We start from the raw sequence: 20,319 nt of genomic DNA, 5'->3' as shown, positions 1-20,319 counted from the left end.
GCTTCCGTTTCAGTCACCATTGATCTCAATGGTCACGGAAGTGGCGAAATTGCGTTTTTTTTTCTATTACCCCCAAAAAAAGTTAATCAAATTATATGTACCCCAAAATGGTGCTATTAAAAAAAATACAACTTGTCCCACAAAAAAGCAAGTCTTTACACAGCTATGTCAATGCAAAAATAAATAAAAGTTATAGCTCTTGGAATGAGATTGAAAAAAAAAAAACTTAAAAAAATATCTTGGTCATTAAGTTTTTAAATAGGCTGTCATTAAGGGGTTAAATGTCCTTTTATTAATTTTTTTAGGAAGTTAGAAGTCTTATAAATTTAGCAACAATTTTTCACATTTTAAAGACAAATTCAAAAACTTTATTTTTTATTTTTAGGGACCATTTCAGTTCTGAAGTTGGTTTGACAGGACAATAAATTTAAATCCTCCCATTAATCACCCTATTTTAAAAACTGCACCCCTCAAAGTATTCAAAACAGCATTTAGAAAGTAGACCTTTTAAGTAGGTCACAGGATATTTTTGGATACTTTTTAGATAATTATCACAATCTTTCGTTTACAGCAAATACTGCAACTTATTCTGAGCTATACAGATACCCTGTTTAGCAATATTAACCCCTTCCCGTCACAGCTATTTTTTTCAGGTTTTCACTTCTGTCTTTTTCCTCTTCACCTTCCAAAAGCCATAGCAGTTTTATTTTTCCATCAACATAGCCGTATGATTGCTTGTTTTTTGTGGAACAAGTTGTAGTTTCAGGGCATCATTTATTGTACCATATAATGTACTGGAAAAAAAAATATATATATTTTTGGGGTGGGATGTGAACCCCCCCCCCCCCCCCAAAAACAGCAATTCCTCCATTTTTTATTATTCTGCCTTTTGAGTGGTATGAGGGCTTAGGTTTTTGCAGGGTTTCTATTGGTACCACTTTGAGGTACCTGAGACTTTTTGATCACTTTTTATTCCATTTTTTTGTGGGAGAGGAGGTGACCAAAAAAAAAAACGATTCTGGCGGTTTAATTTATGTTGCAGCATTCACGGTGTGGGTTAAATAATGAGCATGTGCCAGCTCCATACTCCCCCACCCAACCTACACTGTAAATATATGGCAGATGTTCCAAAGGGGTGAAAACCACTGACCGGTGAATAGAATAACAGATTATCTCATTATAGCATCTGTCAAGAAGTGGGATAAGTTAGGCAGCAAGTGATCAGTCTTGAAGTTGATGTGTTAGAAGCAGGAAAAATGGGCAAGCGTAAGGTTCTGAGCGACTTTGACAAAGGCAGTGCTGTGATGGTTAGATGACTGGGCGAGAGCATCTCCAAAACAGCAGGGTTTGTGGGCTGTTTCTAGTGTGCAGTGGTTAGTTCCTACCAAAAGTGGTCCAAGAAAAGACAAGGTGATAGGATCATCAGCTCACTGATGTGCATGGGGAGCAAAGGCTAGTCCAACTGGTTGACCTCAGAGGAACTATTGTGGCACAAATGGATATATATAAAAAAAATAAAAAATAAAGGAATGCTGGCTATGATAGAAATGTGTCAGAACACAGTGCATCGCAGCTTGCTGCGTTTGGGACTACCCAACAGCAGACTTGTTAGGGTGCCCATGCTGACCGCTGTCCACCGCTCAAAGTGCCTACAATGGGCGTGTGAGCATCAGAACTAGACTGATGAATCCCATTTTATTTTACATCATGTGGATGGCCAGGTGTGTGCCTCGCCTACCTGGGAAGAGAGATGGCACCAGAATGCACTATTGGAAGTAGGCAAGCAGCAGGAGGCAGTGTGATGTTCTGGCTTTGGCATTCACGTTCATGGATGTTACATTGACACGTACCACCTACCTAAACATTGTTGCAGACCAAGTATCCACCTTCATAGCAATGATATTCCCTACTGGCAGTGCCCTCTTTCAGTAGGATAATGCTGACACACTGTCATGTCCTCAAACCAATCCTGGACAAATGTTGTAAAGAGTTCAAGGTTTTTGATTTGGCCTCCAAATTACTGAGATCTGAATCCGATCGAGCATCTGTGGGATGTGCTGGAAAAACAAGTACGATCCATGGAGACCCCACCTCGCAAAATATAGGACTAAGGGCTTATTCAGATGAACGGGATATACGTCCGTGCAACGCGCGTGATTTTCACGCGTGTTGCACGGACCTATATTAGTCTATGGGGCAGTGCAGACAGTTGGTGATTTTTACGCAGCGTGAGTCCGCTGCGAAAAAGTAACGACATTTCCATTCTTTGGGCGTATTTCGCACATCACGCACCCATTGAAGTCAATGGGTGCGTGAAAATCACGCACACCACACGGAAGCACTTCCGTGGGATGAGCGTGATTCGCGCAACAGCTGTGAAAAGGATGAATGAAAATAGAAAAGCACCACGTGCTTTTCTGTTTACAAACATCCAAACGGAGTGTCACGCAGCCGCACAACATACGGGGATGACACACGGAGCTGTCAAGTGCCTTTTGCGCGCGCAAAACGCTGCGTTTTTTGCGCGGGCAAAACGCACACGCTCGTGTGAATCCGGCCTCAAAGGATCTGCTGCTAATGTCTTGGTGCCAGATACCACAGGACGCCTTCAGAGGTCCATACCTCAATGGGTCACTGCTGTTTTGGCGGGACACTAGGGAGACCTACACAATATTAGGCAGGAAATTTTACTGTTATAGCTAACTGGTGTATATTACTTATAAGGTTGTGTATATAATACATTTTCCACTTCTTCCCAAAAAAAAAAAATAACAATTAAATGGGGCTAGATAATATAAAACATCAACTGAGATTTTCCATAATTTGTGATACGTATGCTTGATTATTAAGATTTATTGCACACATTTATTGATACATAGTGTTTCCATATTATGAAGACTGGAACAACTAGTAGTTACTTTTGCAAGGTAACTGGAAGAAATTAAGGTTATGGAAACAGTAAAGCTGGACTGAAGGACGTTGTCAGATGTGTTATCCAACCATTCCCATGACCTCACATTTTTCAGATGGATTATCCTTTCTGGTCACTGTGTAACTACAGGATTCCGCATTAAAAACTGATTCACAGTTCTCCTTATCATAGTTAACTGGAGTTTTTATCCTGTAAGAAAAAAATAAAAAAAAGTCACAAAAAATAAATAAATTACATATATTAGAGATAGAGATCTATTTATTTTAACATGGCATCAAAATAGACATTTGTAGTATAATGGGTAGGGCTACAAAAGTTTGTCACACAACGGAGACTTAAACAGTTAAATATTGCAACCACTTTTAGATTCGGATGTAGCCCTCTTTACTGATAATGTGCTGCAGCGTGATATCACACAAAGGCCATTGAAAAAGTCAAGCGAAGGATCTTGCCACTGTGTATTTAATGCGTTAAGTAGAGAAGGAAAGCTACATCTGTACTGTTCACGCAGGTTTTTCCACGGAGGACAGGTGCTGACGTGATTAGGCCCAGTTCAGTTTTTTGGAGTGGACTTTGACGTGGAGGTCGCGTCGGAATCAGCGCCAAAAAAAAACATGAAAATCAATGAGAGGCAGAGAAAGCTTTTCACAGGGCTTTTTGGCCGCAGTGCCCAATGGGCGCAGGCGAAAAACACCATGGAAATTGCAACAAAAAAAAAATTGAAGCCAGGTCAAAACCTGCCTTAAAATTTCTGAAGGGATTCACTTCTAAAAGGTTTTTTTTATTGGCAAAAATAATACATTTAAACAAATTGATACATTATTGGCATTGGATGAATCACAATGACCTGTATTATAAAATGAAGTTATTTTTTCACCACAGTGAACAGCTAAAAAAAATTGCCTAAATTCCGAGGGGGAACTTAAAGATTTTGCATTAGGGCACAAGAATTTTAACAGTGTCCCCAGCAACCATGTGCCATTTATGACACTGGTGTTTTCCCGTGTGGTAAGGGGGGGGGGGTCTTTGGGCCCCCTCAAGCACAGGGCTGGGTTCAAGTGCTACCCTTGCACCCTCTATAGCTACACTGCTGCCTGAATTGCTATTTTTTGTTGAATCCCCCCACCCAAATAAAAAGCAATAAGTTCTATGTACCCCAATGAAAGCTACAACTTGTCCTTCAAAAAACAGCTTTCTCTATATAAAAAAAAACAAACAACAACTTATGGCTCTTTATTTCGAGTCCACTTGAATATAGGGGGTATTTGTAATATTGTAATGGTTTTATTTTATTAGAATTTTCCATGGCGTGATGCACTGCAAAACACTGCGACCCCCCCCCCCCCCCCCCGGCACAGGTCCTTGTCTACAGAACAGGGAATCTGTTAAAAATTTGAATCCCACCCCTGACCGATCCTAAAGCGTCCGCCTGCTCGGAAGCCCAGCACACAGCTGCAGTCTGTGGCTAAACCTGGCAGTACAGGGAGTCTTCAATTTCCTTGCAGTGCCAGGGGAAGAGAACTGAAGCATTAGACATGGTCTATTCAAATAAATGGGCTGTCTAATGCAGGACAGGATAGTTCCACCAAAATCAGAGACTCTTTGTAACCGCTCTCCACTCTAATGCCAGATTCAAACGAACGGGTCAGTTGCGTCCGTAAAAAATGCAGCGTTTTTTTCCGGCTTTGCCGTTTTGTGTGCCTCAGTGTGTGTTTCGTGTGGAAACAGTTTGAGGTCAGTGTTGGTGCACATTTTTATTTATTTATTTTCTCAGCATTTCTTTAGCAGCTGATCAGTGTGCTGTCTGTGAGTCACGCATTACGTCCGTGGGCTGTCCGTGATCTTTACGCACCCATTGACTTCAATGGGCGTGTGATCTGCAAAAACGCACCAGAATAGGACATGCAGTCAGTTTCACATAACGGAAACATGCTGCGTGAAAAATCACTGATGTCTGAATTGCCCCATTGAGTTGCATAGGTGCGCGTGCGGTATTTTGTTTTCACTGACAGCACACGGACGTATATAACATTTCATGATCTTCATCCCTTAGATCAGATTCACACGAACAGATGACCCCCTCCCTTAACTGACAATTACCTCATAAATTAAATCTCATTGGTCAGAAAAGGTAGTAGAAACTAAACCTTACTATGCAAACATTACAGAAATAGTAATAAGAGGTAAACATAACTTTGATGATAATTAAAACATGCAGAATTTACACTTAAATAGATAGTGATGCCATCTATAGGTGGCATTAAATTTGCAATGGGATTGTATGAGACTACAAACAGCTCCATTGTCGTCAACGAGCTGTTAAGTAAAAGGGGCTGAACTGCAATACCAAACCCGCTCATGAACAATAGTTGCATCTTTTTCAAACACACCTTGTAGATAGATTTTTGATTAATAATAAACATACATGCATCCTTATGGAATCACGATACATTTTTGAAAATCCGGTTCCCCTGGATTGCTTACGCCCACACACAACTTACATTTGAAACTTTTTTCGTATAGGAGTCCACTCATCTTCACCATTTGTTATTATTTTATCCTTCATTATTATATTATTTACTATTGTCCTCCCAACTCTTCTTTTCCAAAAGCTATTTTACGGTTTATTGCTGCTCCAGCTAGCTACTAATTAACTTAAAGGGGTTGTCCACTACCAGATAACTGATAACCTATCTACCTGATAAGTCATCAGTGTATGATCGTTGCGGGTCTGACACCCGAACCCCGCACCAATTAGCGGTTTCTACTGGCTCTGGAAGTCCATGCTGGAAATTCTGGTGAATAGAAGCAGAGCTGCAGTTCTGCAGCATGGCCAATGGCTCCGTACACTGCATACTATGCAATGACATCCGGTGCCTGCAGGCATCTGATCCATGCAGGGTCTGGGTGTCAGACCCGCACCGATCATATACTGATGACCTAGTCGGTGGGCAGTCACCATTTCGCACCGGCCCAATCTAAGTACTGCACGGGTGTCCCGTGCAGGCTGGAGCCCAGGCTCAGCTGTCTGGTGATCAGTATCAATAGAGACTGTGGCATTTAAATAATTTACAGATGGAGGGTGCTCCCCCTCTCACCCATCGGTGGCCCGCAAATGCAATCGCGGGCCTCCGATGAGGTGCAATGGCAGCTGGGGGCCTGATAGAGTCTCCCCCCCCCCAAGTCTGCCCTGGGCATATGCCTATTAGAAGGCACGTGCTAATAGATTGCCTGTCAGATTTACACTGATGGTATACCAGAGCATTATTGCCTAAATATATCAAAGCATTATAGCAGCGATCAAAAAAGCGCATAGTGAAGTCCCCTAGTGCACTGACCCCCCCCCCCCAACTACTGGGCCGCAGTTCATTTGGTACCAGGCCGCCGTATCAGGTATCCGCCCTGGTGGCCTCAGGGAAATTCGGGCGGGAAAAAAAAAAAAAAAAAAAAAAAAGAGCACTAAACTGTGGTGGAGTTTTCGCCTGGAATGACCGCTGCGGAAAACTGCTGAGCTGAGCATTCAGCCTCCTTGGATGACGTTTCAGCCCAGTAGACCGCTGCAGGATGTGATTGGCTGCAGCGCAGGTCACATGGGATAAAACATCATCCAGGCAGTAGGGTTCTTGCTACGTAAACAGCCTCCATTAGATATTAGATCTTCTTGTGGAGATCAAGCAAGAATGTATAAAGACATTGAGGGAAAAATATGCAAAATAGCCATTTTTCAGGAGACAGAAAACATTTGCTTTACTGCCCTCTATAGGTGACAATACCATGTAAGTCATGGTGATCCCCATAGAAAGCCTTGAAACGTAGCTTATTACTACTATTTAACTAAGTTTCCTTAAAATAAAACCAAAGTCAACAAAAAGCTTTATGACCTACGTTGAACAGCAGGACAGTCCGCGTTTAGTACATGAACATTCTTGACATTCTGAAGTCCACACTGTGCCTACTTGGTGCATTTGTCCTCCATGCTCACAGGCTGAAATATAAAAGCATGAAATTAAACAAATGGAGCAAAAAAAACATGTTTAATGGAAAAGAACAATGTACTACAGGATCTATGCATTTTCCCAGTTTGTCATCTAGCATAGATTTGTCCTGTTGGAACAATAGGCATAAAATATATACTCAAGTAACAGAAATCAAAAATTGTATATAAGACGGACTACTTCAAAAATAAAAATCATATGTATATATAAATTATATATATATCACACACACACACACACACACACACACACACACTATATTTACAGCAATGAAATATATTATTGTAGAGGTAATATAGAAAGTGAATAACAAAAGTAGGGGGATCTGCCAAAAAGTCGACTGAAAAGCAAATTATTATAAGCCTTGCAGTTTCGTAGTGACCCATGCTGCAGTTTCTTTAAGAGGTGGTCTCAAAGTCTTGCCCTGTCCATATGTCCTATTAGGTCATACAGATGCCCTATTAGCCAGACCGGAGAGATGCTAAGAAAGAGCAGCTCCAGCTCTGCCTGGCCTTGTATTATATGTTCGGTGATTCATTTGAATGTGTGCCATGTAAAGCCACATATTTCCTGTGACAGGCACTACGGGGAAATGTGGAGGCCTATAGCGGTCAGCTGGTTGTCAGGACGGCTTATAATTAAAAGGCAACCCCGTTAAAGCACATCCATCCTCAGAAACTAAGAGGTGATGAGAATTCTTGTTAATTTACTCGCTTCTGTGATTTATTTTTTTTTGTCAACCAGTTAAGTTTCTGATTTTCTGTTTCAACTCTTGTAGCTGGACCTAGAAATGTAAGTTATAGTCACCATTTTTAGCAGCCATGGAGCTATAATTTGATTCATTAGGTCACACAGGCTTTAGAGATTCGTAGCAACAGTTTTCACACTTTATTTTTGGCACCTCCTATTTACACTAAACTCCATGCAGTGATTTATGTCAGCCTTTGGAGTGATAAACTAGAAATATCAGATACCCTGAGGGACGTATACACTGTTATTTTTAGGTCACACTGGAGATCCATTTTAAACAGTATATGTTTTCGCTGCATTACGTGGGGTTGTGCAAGTATGAAATAGCCCTGGGGGCCATTAAAAAGAAAAAAAATGGCACATTGCGCAGATAAAAAAAGTCATAATTCTGAGAAAGTGTTTGGATTGAATTTATATTTTGAATACATATGGGAGTAGCCCATTTTTTCCTCTCCAGTCTGAGATAGATGCAGCTCCATTAGATTTGCGGAGTTTGTCGGGACGTGCTCCTTGCTTCCCGTAGCAACATTAATTAACCTCCTGCCTCTATAGTACCACGGTAGAATAATGTGTTTACGTCACACGCCCTGACATATCGGAGCCAGGGGGGTGCGGGTATTTACACCAATTCTCCTTAAAGGGAATGTGTTGCCAGCAAAACATGTTTTTTTTTTTTTTAATTAAACAGTTAGTGTATAATTTATAATATTTCCTGACTCGTGAAAAAATTTGAAATTGTCCTGCCCCTGCTGTTTTTGATAAAGTGATGTTGGTTGGACCTCTAGTTGAGTGTGAGGTTATGTTTACATGCACGGTTTTCATATGTAATTCGGGCGTTTTACGCCTCTAATTACACCTGAAAAAACTGGCCATTGCTTTCAATGGCAATTACGATGTAATTTTCCCTTTATTTTACTTGTTGCTGTCAAAATACGGCGCGTAAAATGATGGCTCGTCAAAAGTGCAGGACACTTCTTGGGACATTTTTGGAGGCGTTTTTCATTGACTCCATTGAAAAACAGCTCCAAAAATGGCAGCGAAAAACGCGAGTTGTTAAAAAAAGTCTGAAAATCGAATCAGGCGAAAACAGCTCTGTATTTTCAGACTTTTCTGGTTACTGCGTGTGAACATACCCTTACAACTAACATTTTTGTATACTTCACTGATAGATGGTAACTTTCCTTTACCTGTTTTTCTGGTTTTCACATCAAACGTCAAGGAACCAGTAAAGCACTGAGCACTAGACAGTGCAACAGACACTGCAAGCACAACACAGAGAGCCAAAAGGATCTTCTGCAAGAAAGAAAAGAGACAATATATGCGGATTACATATTACAAAACACAAGTTGCGCCTCCTGAACCCAATATTTTAGATTTTCACAAAACTTTCAAACAAAATGCAATGTACATAGTTTTTGAAATGACAAAGAGGTCAGGATGAGTATCTGGTGGAAAAAACCATTAAGGGTACATCTTCACGTAGCGTAAACACTGCAAATTTTCTGCACCATAATACACTAGCCACAGAGTGGATGGGATTTGTACAAATGAGCTAGAATTGTTCTCAGTTACACTTTTTGCTAAGCAGTGGCCTAAACATAAAGGCTGAATTAAGGTTGGGGGGAGGCCAATGAGCCAACAAAAATTATCCCATCTCTGGAATCCAGACCTCACCTTACCTCCTATCACAGCCAGATATAGGAGTGGTAGCACGTTGCCCTCTCCACTGAACTCTATGGGAGTTATGGAGATAACCAAGCCAGTGACTTCAAAAGATAGATACTGTAGAAATGAGAGATAGATAGAACTGGCCTGTGTAGGAAAGGTAGGTGGTGGAGGCTGAAGACAGTACTTTATCTCCACTTGAACATAGAGATCTGACAATCTCACTTACATTAAATAGAAGCGCAGGTAGCATGTAGTCGCACACAATATGTCAGGATTTCAACCCAGAAACTCCTGTGTCCCAAGGCAGTTGCTCTTCTCATTGAGCTACAGGGCTGCTGGACAGCTCCAATTTTGAATCTATTGTCTAGGTACTGTAATCATGTTTTCAGTACGGGACAGTTGTCCTGCAGCGAGGCAGGGACTCCTAGCGTCCTACATAACTATGATGCTAGGAGCCCGGCTCCCTGCAGTGTGTTCGGTCCGGTACTTGCGGCCGAAATACGTCCGTCAATTACGGACGTAATGCGCTCGTGTGAACATAGCCTAAACGTTCGACAAACTTCTGACATGTCATAGGGACACGTCAGAAGTTTGGATTGGTGGGGGTCCGAGCATGGAGACCCCCACCAATCTCTAGAACAAAGCAGCTGAAGTGCTCGTGTGAGCGCTCAGCTGCTTCGTGTCTGTTCGGCTTTTTCCAGAAATAAATGTATCAGTGTACGGACTCAATACAAAGACTATGAACCTGTACTCAGATACATCAGCTTTCCAGAAAAAAGTCGAACAGAAAGGAAGCAGCTGAGCGCTCACACGAGTGCTTCAGATACTTCATTCTAGCGAATGGTGGGGGTTTCAGTATTTACGCAATGTCTGAACTGACCCATGCAAGGGCTAGTCCTGCTCCTAGCTGAGAACTGGATACAATTGTATCCAGTGTAGGCAATCCTCTATCAGCTACTCAGATCGCTTGACCCCATACAGTTCTACTGTGTCGGCATCAGGAGATGTGCTGCCGACAATGATAAGGATCAGTTCACACGTTGCGTAAATATTGTGTTTTTTTCCACAACGGCATACGTTGCGGAAAGTCCACAGCAATTACAGCAGCAGCAAAGTGGATGAGATAAAGCAAATCTCATCCACACGCTGCATTAATATTGAGCGGAAAAAACGCTCAGAATTTGACCTACGGTGAGGAATTTTAATCCACAGCATGTCAATCGTATTTGCGTAAACGCTGCTTATTTGTTGTGAGTTTTGCCCATTGAATTCAATTTGAGGTATATCTCACAACAAATAGGAGTTGTTTTTTACGGCAGGTACGCAGCGATTCCACCGCAAAACACACTCAGGAAAAAAACTAAAACCTCATACTTACCCAGAAGTCTGTGTTCCTCCCTCCAGTGTGGCCTCCTGGGATGACGTTTCATCTCATGTGACCGCCGCTGCAACCAATCACGTGCTAGAAGGCCGGCTTGCTGCAGTTTTCCGCAGTCGACATTCACCCAGAATTCCCTGCGGCGCACAGGGCGGATACACTGCTTGCTTTTACGCAGCGTATCCAACCCGTGTGAACTCAGCCTAAAAGTTTATACATTTAAAACAATGCAATTAGTCGATGAACGAATAATTTCTATGAACGCTCGTTTGCCCTATAATTTTTCCAGTGTAAAAGGGCCTTTAGAGCAGGGTGTTGGCTGTATTATACAGCGGACACCCGCAAGTTACCATCACTGCGCCGTTAGGCTACATGCACACACGTTGCATAATTTGGTAATTAGGCAAAATTCGCACCTAATAATTGCGGTTTTTACAACTTGATGCTGAAGTAGATGCGGTTTTATGCTGCAGATTTTGGTGCGTTTTAAAAAAAAAATAAATTGTCAGATATAATTCGCAGGTGGAAACGCAAGATAAATTGACATGCTGCGAATTTTAAATTACGCACCTCAGGTCAACTTATGTGCTGAAAATACCTGCAACATGTAGATAAGATTACTTGAAATATCGTTTACTTTTCTGGTACTGTATTACGCTGCAGATTTGCCGCAAGAAAATCCGGGGGGCAAATTCACATGTAATATGCATAGTGTGGATTTGGCCTAATAGTGCAGCGGAACTATTACGGCGCACAGCGGGAAGGGGTTAAATGACGGTTAATGTCCATGCACTTTTTTGCTGACTTAACTAATGTTTACCTGCAAAAATATGCAATCAATGATAATTTCTTTAATAACTGCGTTGATTTGCTGTAAAACCGGCAGCTGCTGCATGTGGCCTTACTCTTAGGCCTTATTCACACGGACGTGTCCATTTTGCGCTCGCAAAAAAACGCTGCGTTTTGCGCGTGCAAAAGTTCCGTTAGTCATCAGCATATGGTGCGTGGCTGTGTGATTTTCGCGCAGCCGGCATCATGATGACACTGGTTTTATGTTTACAAACAGAAAAGCACGTGGTGCTTTTTTTGTTTTCATTCATTGTTTTTCCTGCTGTTGCGCGAATCACACGCGGCACCCGGAAGTGCTTCCGTGTGCCAAGCGCGATTTGCACGCACCCATTGACTTCAATGGGTGCGTGCAGCGTGAAACACGGACAAATATAGGACATGTCATGAGTTTCACGCAGCGCACATACGTTGCGTGAAATTCACTGACAGTCTGAACGGCCCCATTCAGTAACATAGGTCCGTGCGACGCGCATGATTTCCATGCGCGTAGCACGGACGTATTATACGTTCGTGTGAATAAGGCCTTAGGATAAGTCCACACGGTGCGGACACGTTGCGTTTATAAACCCCATCAAGTCATTTTTCAATCTAAGTCAATGGTGAAATTAGTTATGGACAGACTGCTGCTATTATATTACAATGTGTTTTTTGTGCAGTTAACTGCATCTTCATAATGTCCGTTTTTGATAACAGTTCTGCAATGTATTGCCATAAACTATGTGCGTAAAAAAAACCACCACAGAACTGCAGCATTAGGCCTTATTCTCATGAACGTGTCAGTTTTGTGCGCGTAAAAAGCAGCGTTTTTCCTGCGTTGCAGTTCCGTGTGGTATCAGTGTACGGTGCGCGTCTGCGTTTTTTACGCGCGTATGTCACGCATTTTTAACGTCAGCAAAATAAGCTGAAGGAGGCATTTTATTTTTCCCTCATTATTTCTTTAGCAACTGGTGTGTGAAAAACACAGACAGCACAATGATGACGTCCGTGTGCAGTCTGTGATTTTCACGCACCCATTGACTTAAATGGGTGCTTGATGCGCAAAAAAAAACCCTGCACAAGTATAGGACTAGCAGTGAGTTCCACGCAGCGGACACACACTGCGTGAAAAACACTGAATGTCTGAATGGCCCCATTGAATTGCATAGGTCCATGTGACATTCGTTGTTTTAAAGCGGGTGAATTGCGGCCCCATTCATTTTAATGGGCCCATGCACACGACCGTGGTTTCCGCGGTCCGTGCATGGCCCAGGAGCCTGGAACGCAAGAAGAATGGACATGTCTTATTACGGCCGTGTATTGCGGTCCAGGCTCAGAAATGAATGCACGCGGCCATGTGCACGGCCCGTGATTTGCGGGTGGCCCACAGTGACTCAGCGGCTGTCTGACCCGAAAATCACGGCCGTGCACATTGCTACGGTCGTGTGCATGAGGCCTTAAAATGTGGTACAATTGTTCACACGACAGCGTCCGTAACGGCTGAAATTACGGGGATGTTTCCGCCTGAAAACATCCCCGTAATTTCAGCCGTAACGGCATGTGCAGGCGCTTGAACGCCGCGTCGATTACGGACGTAATTGGCGCTGCTATTCATTGGAGTCAATGAATAACGGCTCCAATTACGCCCAAAGTAGTGACAGGTCACTTCTTTGACGCAGGCGTCTATTTACGCGCCGTCATTTGACAGCGGCGCGTAAATATACGCCTCGTGTGAACAGACAAACGTCTGCCCATTGCTTTCAATGGGCAGATGTTTGTCAACGCTATTGAGGCGCTATTTTCGGACGTAATTCGGGGGAAAAACGCCCGAATTACGTCCGTAATTAGTGCTGGTGAACATACCCTCAGGCCCCATGCACACGACAGTATTTTCATCAATCCCGAAATACTGTCCTTAAATACGGATCAGTAAGCATCCGTATATACGGATCCTTACAAAAAGAGAGAGGTTGAAAATTAGGTCATTAACATGTTGCCTAGCAATGCCTCCGTAAATACGGATGTACATTAGCAGCCGTCCCTATTTAAGGAAGCCGTAATTACTGACAAGAATAGGACAGGTTCTATAATCGTTTTCAGCACGGACACCCATCAGTAAAAATACTGAAAGGTGTCTGTGGCCAATAGGAATGAACGGGTCTGTAATTACTGATGAGAAATACTGTCGTGTTCATGGGGCCTTATTTTTTTAATATGCCGAGTAAAATGGCTCATCAGCTGTATTATTAATAGCAAAGATAAATACACTTTATAATAATTGCGAAACCCAAGACAATGGGTAGCAAGTGGTTTTAATTGAATATGTATGAAAAGCCATATCAGTCTAACATAATCATAATTAATTATCTTAATCATAACCAGACATACTTAATTACCATTTTAATCAAGATGAAATAGGAACTAATACCATAGAAGAATCTGTTAAAAATGTGGGACTAGCGATTATAAGTTTAGTTTGCATGCCTGACACAAGGAATGCATTTTGGCAAACCTTAAACATAGGAAACTATTAGGCCGAGTTCACACAGGGCAGCTATGCTACGTGCTTTTACGCAGCGTATCTGCCCTGTGCGCCGCAGGAAATTCCCGGCGAAAAACCGAACCAAACACTGGTGCAGTTTTTTGCCTGGAATGTCCGCTGCGGAAAACTGCAGCACTGACGTTTCATCCCAGGAGACTGCTGCAGCCTGCGATTGGCAGTGGTGGTCACATGGGATGAAGCTTCAACCCAGGAGGCCAGCCAACCCAACACCATCCAGGCCGGCCCCTAGGGATGAGGTTTCATCCCATGTGACCGCCGCTATAGCCGCTCAGTATTCACGTAGCTTGTGGATGAGATTTGTTGCTACTGTATTAGGCCTTATTTACACGAAGGTGTGCATTTTGCGCATGCAAAAAAAGCTGCATTTTTTGCACGTTGCAGTTGCATCAGTGTTTGGTGCGTGGCTGCGTGATTTTCGCGCATATGGCATCCTTATGACACGCGTTTTTAAGTTTAGAAAATGAAATGACGGAGGTGGTTTTATTTTCCCCTTCATTTCTTAAACAACTGTTGCGCGAATCACGCACAGCACACGGAAGTGCGTCTGTGTGCTGCGCGTGATTTTCACGCACCCATTGACTTCAATGGGTGCGTGAAGTGCAAAAAACACATGCTGCGAGTTTCACGCAGCGGACACACGTGTGAAAAACACGGAATGTCTGAGTGTCCCCATTGACTTACATAGGTCCGTGCGACGCACGTGATTTTCACACGCGTATCATGGACGTGAAACACGTTCGTGTAAATAAGGCCTTACGCTGTGGATTTTCTACAACTAACTCCGTTGCGGAAAATCACCAGTCGTTACGCAACGTGTGAACTGACCCTTAGGGCTTATTCAGACGAACGTATAATACGTCCGTGCTACGTGCGTGATTTTCACGCGCGTCCCACGGACCTATGTCAATGGGGCCGTTCAGACTGTCCGTGAGTTTCACGCAGCGTGTGTCCGCCGCGTAAAACTCACGACATGTCCTATATTTGTGCGTTTCTCGCACATCACGCACCCATTGAAGTCAATGGGTGCGTGAAAATCACACGCACCACACGGAACCACTTCCGTGTGACGCGCGTAAGCAGTAAAAACTATGACCACGTGCTTTTCTGTTTACAAACATAAAAACAGAGTGTCATAATGATGGCGGCTGCGTGAAAATCACGCAGCATATGCTGATGACACACGGAGCTTTTATGGAGCTTTTGCGCGCGCAAAACGCAGTGTTTTTTTGCGCACGCAAAACGCACACGCTCGTGTGAATCCGGCCTTAGACTAGGAGTGGCTGGCCATATTAAGGTGACATTTTTAGAACACAAATGCCCTGTAAGATAAAATCGACCACACAGAGCTGCACTGACCCGGCTTATGCGGCCAGCAACCGCACCAACAGTGCTCGGCGTCGCGGTCAAAAAGCCCCATTAATGTCTGCATGCTGTTGCGGTTAAAATGGCAATTTAGCTGCAAAATCGTGTGGCCTTTAAAGGGGTTGTTTTGCAAAACACATGTATCCCCTATCTACAGAATAGGGGATACATGTGTGATAGCTGGAGGTCCAACCGCTGGGACCCCCAGTGATAAAGGGAGCGGGGGAACCGAAAGTCCCCCGAAGTGCTCCATGAGAATGGAGCGCTTATTCACATGCCTGACCAGTGTGCCATTCATTTCTATGGGACATCCGGGACCGCTGTCCCCGGCAGGTCCATAGCATTTCAAGGGACTTTCGGTCCCCCATTCTCCTTATCGCTGGGGATCCCAGCGGTCTGACAACCAGCGATCACACATGTATCCCCCCGATCATGTGTTTTGTCGGACAACGCCTTTAATTAATACACCCTTTATGGCGGCATAATTTTGCAGGTAAAAGGCTGGTTTACCTGCAACAACGCATGGCCATTAACAGGATATTTGACCTCTGCCAGGGTAGTGCCACTCCGTGTGGCCTTACCCTTGGAACAAGTAGGGATAATCAGTGGTTAAAGAGGAATAAAAGAAGAAATTCATATGTTTAACACAATTTTAGGTTTTAGGACCTGGAGGCATATGACCGTAGTTTTTATCCGTAACTACGGTTTCTTAATTAGAAAACCTGCGGATCCATTCTATTCTATAGGCCACCGATACCTTTCCAGGTGTTTACGGATATGTGTCCGGGCCGTAGAAACAGTCCTCAAAATATAGAGCATGTCCTATTCCTGTCTGGAATTGCGGCACGAACTTGCCCATAGAAGTATGCATCCGTAGCTGTCAGTAATTGCGGAACAGTTTCTATGTGGCAGCAGGGGATTCCCCAAGAAAATGGCGCCTGAGCGATCATGTGACCTTTTCAAGGGGTTGGGACATGTTGGTATCATTTGTAGCCTCCCTTTTTTTGCAGATCCGTAAATACGGATGCACTATAGACTATTTGCAGACAGCGTGCCAGATACGCGAATGACATGCGGATGGGTACTGATCAAAATTTACGGACAGTAAAAAAAAAAACAACCCACTACGGTCGTGTGAATGAGGTCTTAGTGGCTGCAATATGGCTTGCACAAGGCCATATCATGGATTCATGGTGTACAGACTAAAACTGTACCCCCCTGTGCAGATTTCATATGGCACCGAGAGGTTTTTCTCATGGATTCATACAAAATGTGGTTAAAATGGTGGCATGTTCCAATACATGCGGTTTTATGAAGCTATTTTTTTTTTCCTACAAATCTTGTTTCTAAGGTGCTATCTGGAGGCCCCATACAATGGCACACTATGTGCGCATGATTTTAGAATATGGAACCATAAGGGTATATTCACACGGCAGCGTCCGTAACGGCTGAAATTACGGGGCTGTTTTCAGGAGAAAACAGCTCCGTAATTTCAGCCGTAATGGCATGTTGAGGCGCTTTTTGCTGCGTCCATACGGACGTAAAATGGAGCTGGTTTTCCATGGAGTCCATGGAAAACGGCTCCATTTACGTCGGAAGAATTGACAGGCTCTTCTTTGACGCGGGCGTCTTTTTTACGCCCCGCCTTTCGACAGCGGGGCGTAAAAAAATAACCGTGTGCACACAACATTATAAGACCCAATCTAATGAATGGCCAGATGTTTGCCTACGCTATTGAGGCGCATTTTCGGACGTAAATCGAGGCGTAAAACGCCCGAATTACGTCCGTAAATAAGCAGTGTGAACATACCCTAAGGCTAGCTTCCCACGTAGTATAAACACTGGAATTTCCACAACAGAACGCGGTGTTGTAAGTTTGAATTATATTACAGCAATAACAAAGTGAATGACATTTGAACAAATCTCATCCAAATGCTGCGGGGAAAAAAAAATAAATATATAAAAGTGCTGGTAAAACGTTCCGAAATTGAACTGCCGCGCTTTTTTTTAAATACGCAGTGTGTCAATTTATGATGTGCAATTGTTGAAATTTTGTTGGTTATTCCCTATGGAGTTCAATGGGGTGGTAAAAGCCGCAACAAACAGCATATTTTGCAATTCTGCCACAAAAATTGCAACTCTAAAAAATGTAAAAAAACAAACTGTATACTTATGCCCTTGGCGTTGTCTTGGCAACATCTATTTTTCAGGCTGCAGCAGTCACATGGGCTGTAGCGGCATTACAATAGGGATTACACATAACAGAGGGATGCATTGCTATGGCAATTTTGCGGGGCAAGGTGGGGGGGGGTATAGAAATAGCATTTTTTTTTTTAAACTCTGCTTTCCGCAGCACAGATTCTGCCCGAAAAGCTGCACTTGCAGGGTCTTATACGCAGTGTATCTGCCTGTGGGAACATATCCTGAGGGTGCAGTCACACATAGCAGATTTTGTTGCAGAAATTTCTGCAACTGAAAATCAGTTCCATTCATCTGAATGGAACTTGCAGAAACCCACAGAAACAACCACACTCAGATGAATGGAACAGATTTTCAGTCACAGAAATTTCTGCAACAAAGTCTGCCGCGTTTGTGTCACGCAAACCACAAACCAGAATATTTTCCTAGTTCCATGGTTATGACCATAGCACATAAGGAAAGAGAAAACAGAAATATTTTTAAAATTTACACGTAGTTATACTGCTATGACGGAAAATATGTACGTTTTCATCTTGTATCTACACCCCAAACCACTTCTCTCCCTAGCTCAGCGCTATAATCACAGCAGATCGTGGACTTACCATCGTAGCTGGGCGGTTAAGGCAGGTGTAAATCCCAGAGCGCTGGGAACACTATTTATAACATATGAGCGATGGTAATTAATTATCTGACACATTATATGTTTACAAAGTGGATTAAGAAATCCTGAAACATGCCATTCCCTTTAGCCATTGCTACAGCAGGTGTGTGTGCGGTGGGTGTATACCTGCAGGTAATAAAATATCGTGTCTGGGAACCGTGGTTGGAAGTTGGGGATCGTAATGAAATCATGTTGAAGTTGCAAAATAGTAAATAAGAAAGGCTTCAGATTCTCAAACAGGTGTGTCCCCTCATCCCACCACCAGTGTTACCTTCACAACTTAATTCTAGTTTCTTGTCTCACTGACCAGAAACATGAGCAATGTTTTTTCTTCACACACTGATTCATAATCCACTATTGTCTCGAAATATTTGAATGACACATCAGTTTGATTCTCTTAATCCATAAAGGTCAACGTCCGTTTTGTCAAGGATGCTAAGAATAATTTGTTATTGTATTTAAAATGATCGCTTTTATATATTAAGCACATTTAGGGCTTGTCCACATGTAATGGTATTGTTGCCGAAAATTTCTGCAGTGATTCCGTTGAAAAAACGCACCATTTCCTGTGTTTTTTACGGCACAAAAAGGTGCGTATTTTGCTGCGTTTTTCTCAATGCTTGGAGATGGTGACATCTCCTCAGAAGAACGCAGCAATTCAGTCCACTTTCCGCAGCAGGAATTGACTTGCTGCGGTATGCACAGCAGGTAAATTTCGGGTCAGAATTTTTATGCAGTGTGTGGATGAGATTTATTAAATCTCACTCACTTTGCTGCTACTGTATTCTGCTGCCTAGTTTTCCGTCCACAATTTCAAATGGAAAATACGCAACAATTCCGCTACGTGTGGACAAGCCCTTAAGGGGGCTGCATCAGAATTGACAATTATGAACTAAACACAGTCTGATCGCTGGGAGCTCCACCGATCGCGAGAGCAGGCGTCCTGAACCACCATTCCTCGCTGCTCAACCGCAGTTAGAAGGACTTTGAATGGAGCGGCAGATAACAGCCGAGTACAGCTCTTGGCTGTTTTCATCAGTCCCATGAACATTGAATAGAGAAACGGGTGCATGCTCAACCGCCGCTCCAATCAAGATTCTCCTTACTGCAGGGGATGCAGTGAGGAGGAACAGGAGGTTCAACCCCTATAAAGGCTATGTACACCTTAGGCTTTGTTCACATCTGCATTGTGGCATCTGTTTTAGTAGAACCTTTGAGATAAAAAAAAAATGGACAGACTGACGTATGCCAAACTGATTGCAACGGAAGGTAAATATGTTATTATTTTTTTATATGGATCAGTTTACCGGATTCATTTAAAAACTGACTCTTTTCTTTCCGTTTAGAAGTCGACTGCGCTATTCAAAACGACGGAACCCTTACACTATGGTGACAAACGGAAACAATTTACACCGCATCCATAACCATTGAAATCCATGGTGATACAAACGTAAACCTATGGTATTCCATTTGGATTTCGTTCATGGGTTCCCCTGACAGAAAGCTCAGACGGAACCCCTGAACGGAGTCTCAATGCAGATGTGAACGATACAGCTGCTCTGTATAGAGAATACAAAGCAGCTGTATCTCAAAAAGTAAAAATAATTTTTAATAAAAACTATTTAGAAAGTTGCACTAATCACACTGACTGACGTTTATATATATATACCGTTCAAAGGTTTGGTGTCACCCAGACAATTTTGTGTTTTCCATGAAAACTCACACTTATATTTATCAAATGAGTTGCAAAATGACTAGAAAATATAGTCAAGACATTGACAAGGTTAGAAATAATAATTTTTATTTGAAATAATAATTTTCTCCTTCAAACTTTGCTTTCGTCAAAGAATGCTCCACTTGCAGCAATTCCAGCATTGCAGACCTTTGGCATTCTAGCTGTTAATTTGCTGAGGTAATCGGGAGAAATTTCACCCTATGCTTCCAGAAGCCCCTCCCACAAGTTGGATTGGCTTGATGGGCACTTCT

General features: G+C 42.8%; 1 protein-coding gene across 1 annotated transcript; it reads right to left on the bottom strand.

Annotated features, from left to right (window-relative positions):
• Nucleotides 1-2,864: 2,864 nt before the first annotated feature.
• LOC142662956 (beta-microseminoprotein-like) lies at nucleotides 2,865-11,618 on the bottom strand. Its single transcript, XM_075841250.1, has 4 exons — nucleotides 11,544-11,618; nucleotides 8,865-8,970; nucleotides 6,818-6,917; nucleotides 2,865-3,121 (listed from the first exon to the last, which is right to left on the bottom strand). The coding sequence occupies exons 1-4, from the start codon at nucleotides 11,616-11,618 to the stop codon at nucleotides 2,992-2,994; spliced, it is 411 nt and encodes a 136-aa protein (XP_075697365.1). The 3' UTR covers nucleotides 2,865-2,991.
• Between the last annotated feature and the right edge of the window lie 8,701 nt (nucleotides 11,619-20,319).

This window comes from Rhinoderma darwinii, chromosome 11 (assembly GCF_050947455.1).
Source record: "Rhinoderma darwinii isolate aRhiDar2 chromosome 11, aRhiDar2.hap1, whole genome shotgun sequence".
In the NCBI taxonomy this organism is placed as follows: domain Eukaryota; kingdom Metazoa; phylum Chordata; class Amphibia; order Anura; family Rhinodermatidae; genus Rhinoderma; species Rhinoderma darwinii.
This window is presented reverse-complemented; position numbering and strand designations above follow the sequence as displayed.

Bases quoted from the DNA above. Each gene is read 5' to 3' on its own strand.
- LOC142662956 (XM_075841250.1), bottom strand. From the start codon at position 11,618: ATGCAGCAGCTGCCGGTTTTACAGCAAATCAACGCAGTTATTAAAGAA. The intron at 6,918-8,864 runs GTAAAGGAAAGT...TTTATATTTCAG, and splicing joins TGTGAAAACCAGAAAAACAG to CCTGTGAGCATGGAGGACAA. The intron at 3,122-6,817 runs GTAGGTCATAAA...TTTTTCTTACAG, and splicing joins GGACTGTCCTGCTGTTCAAC to GATAAAAACTCCAGTTAACT.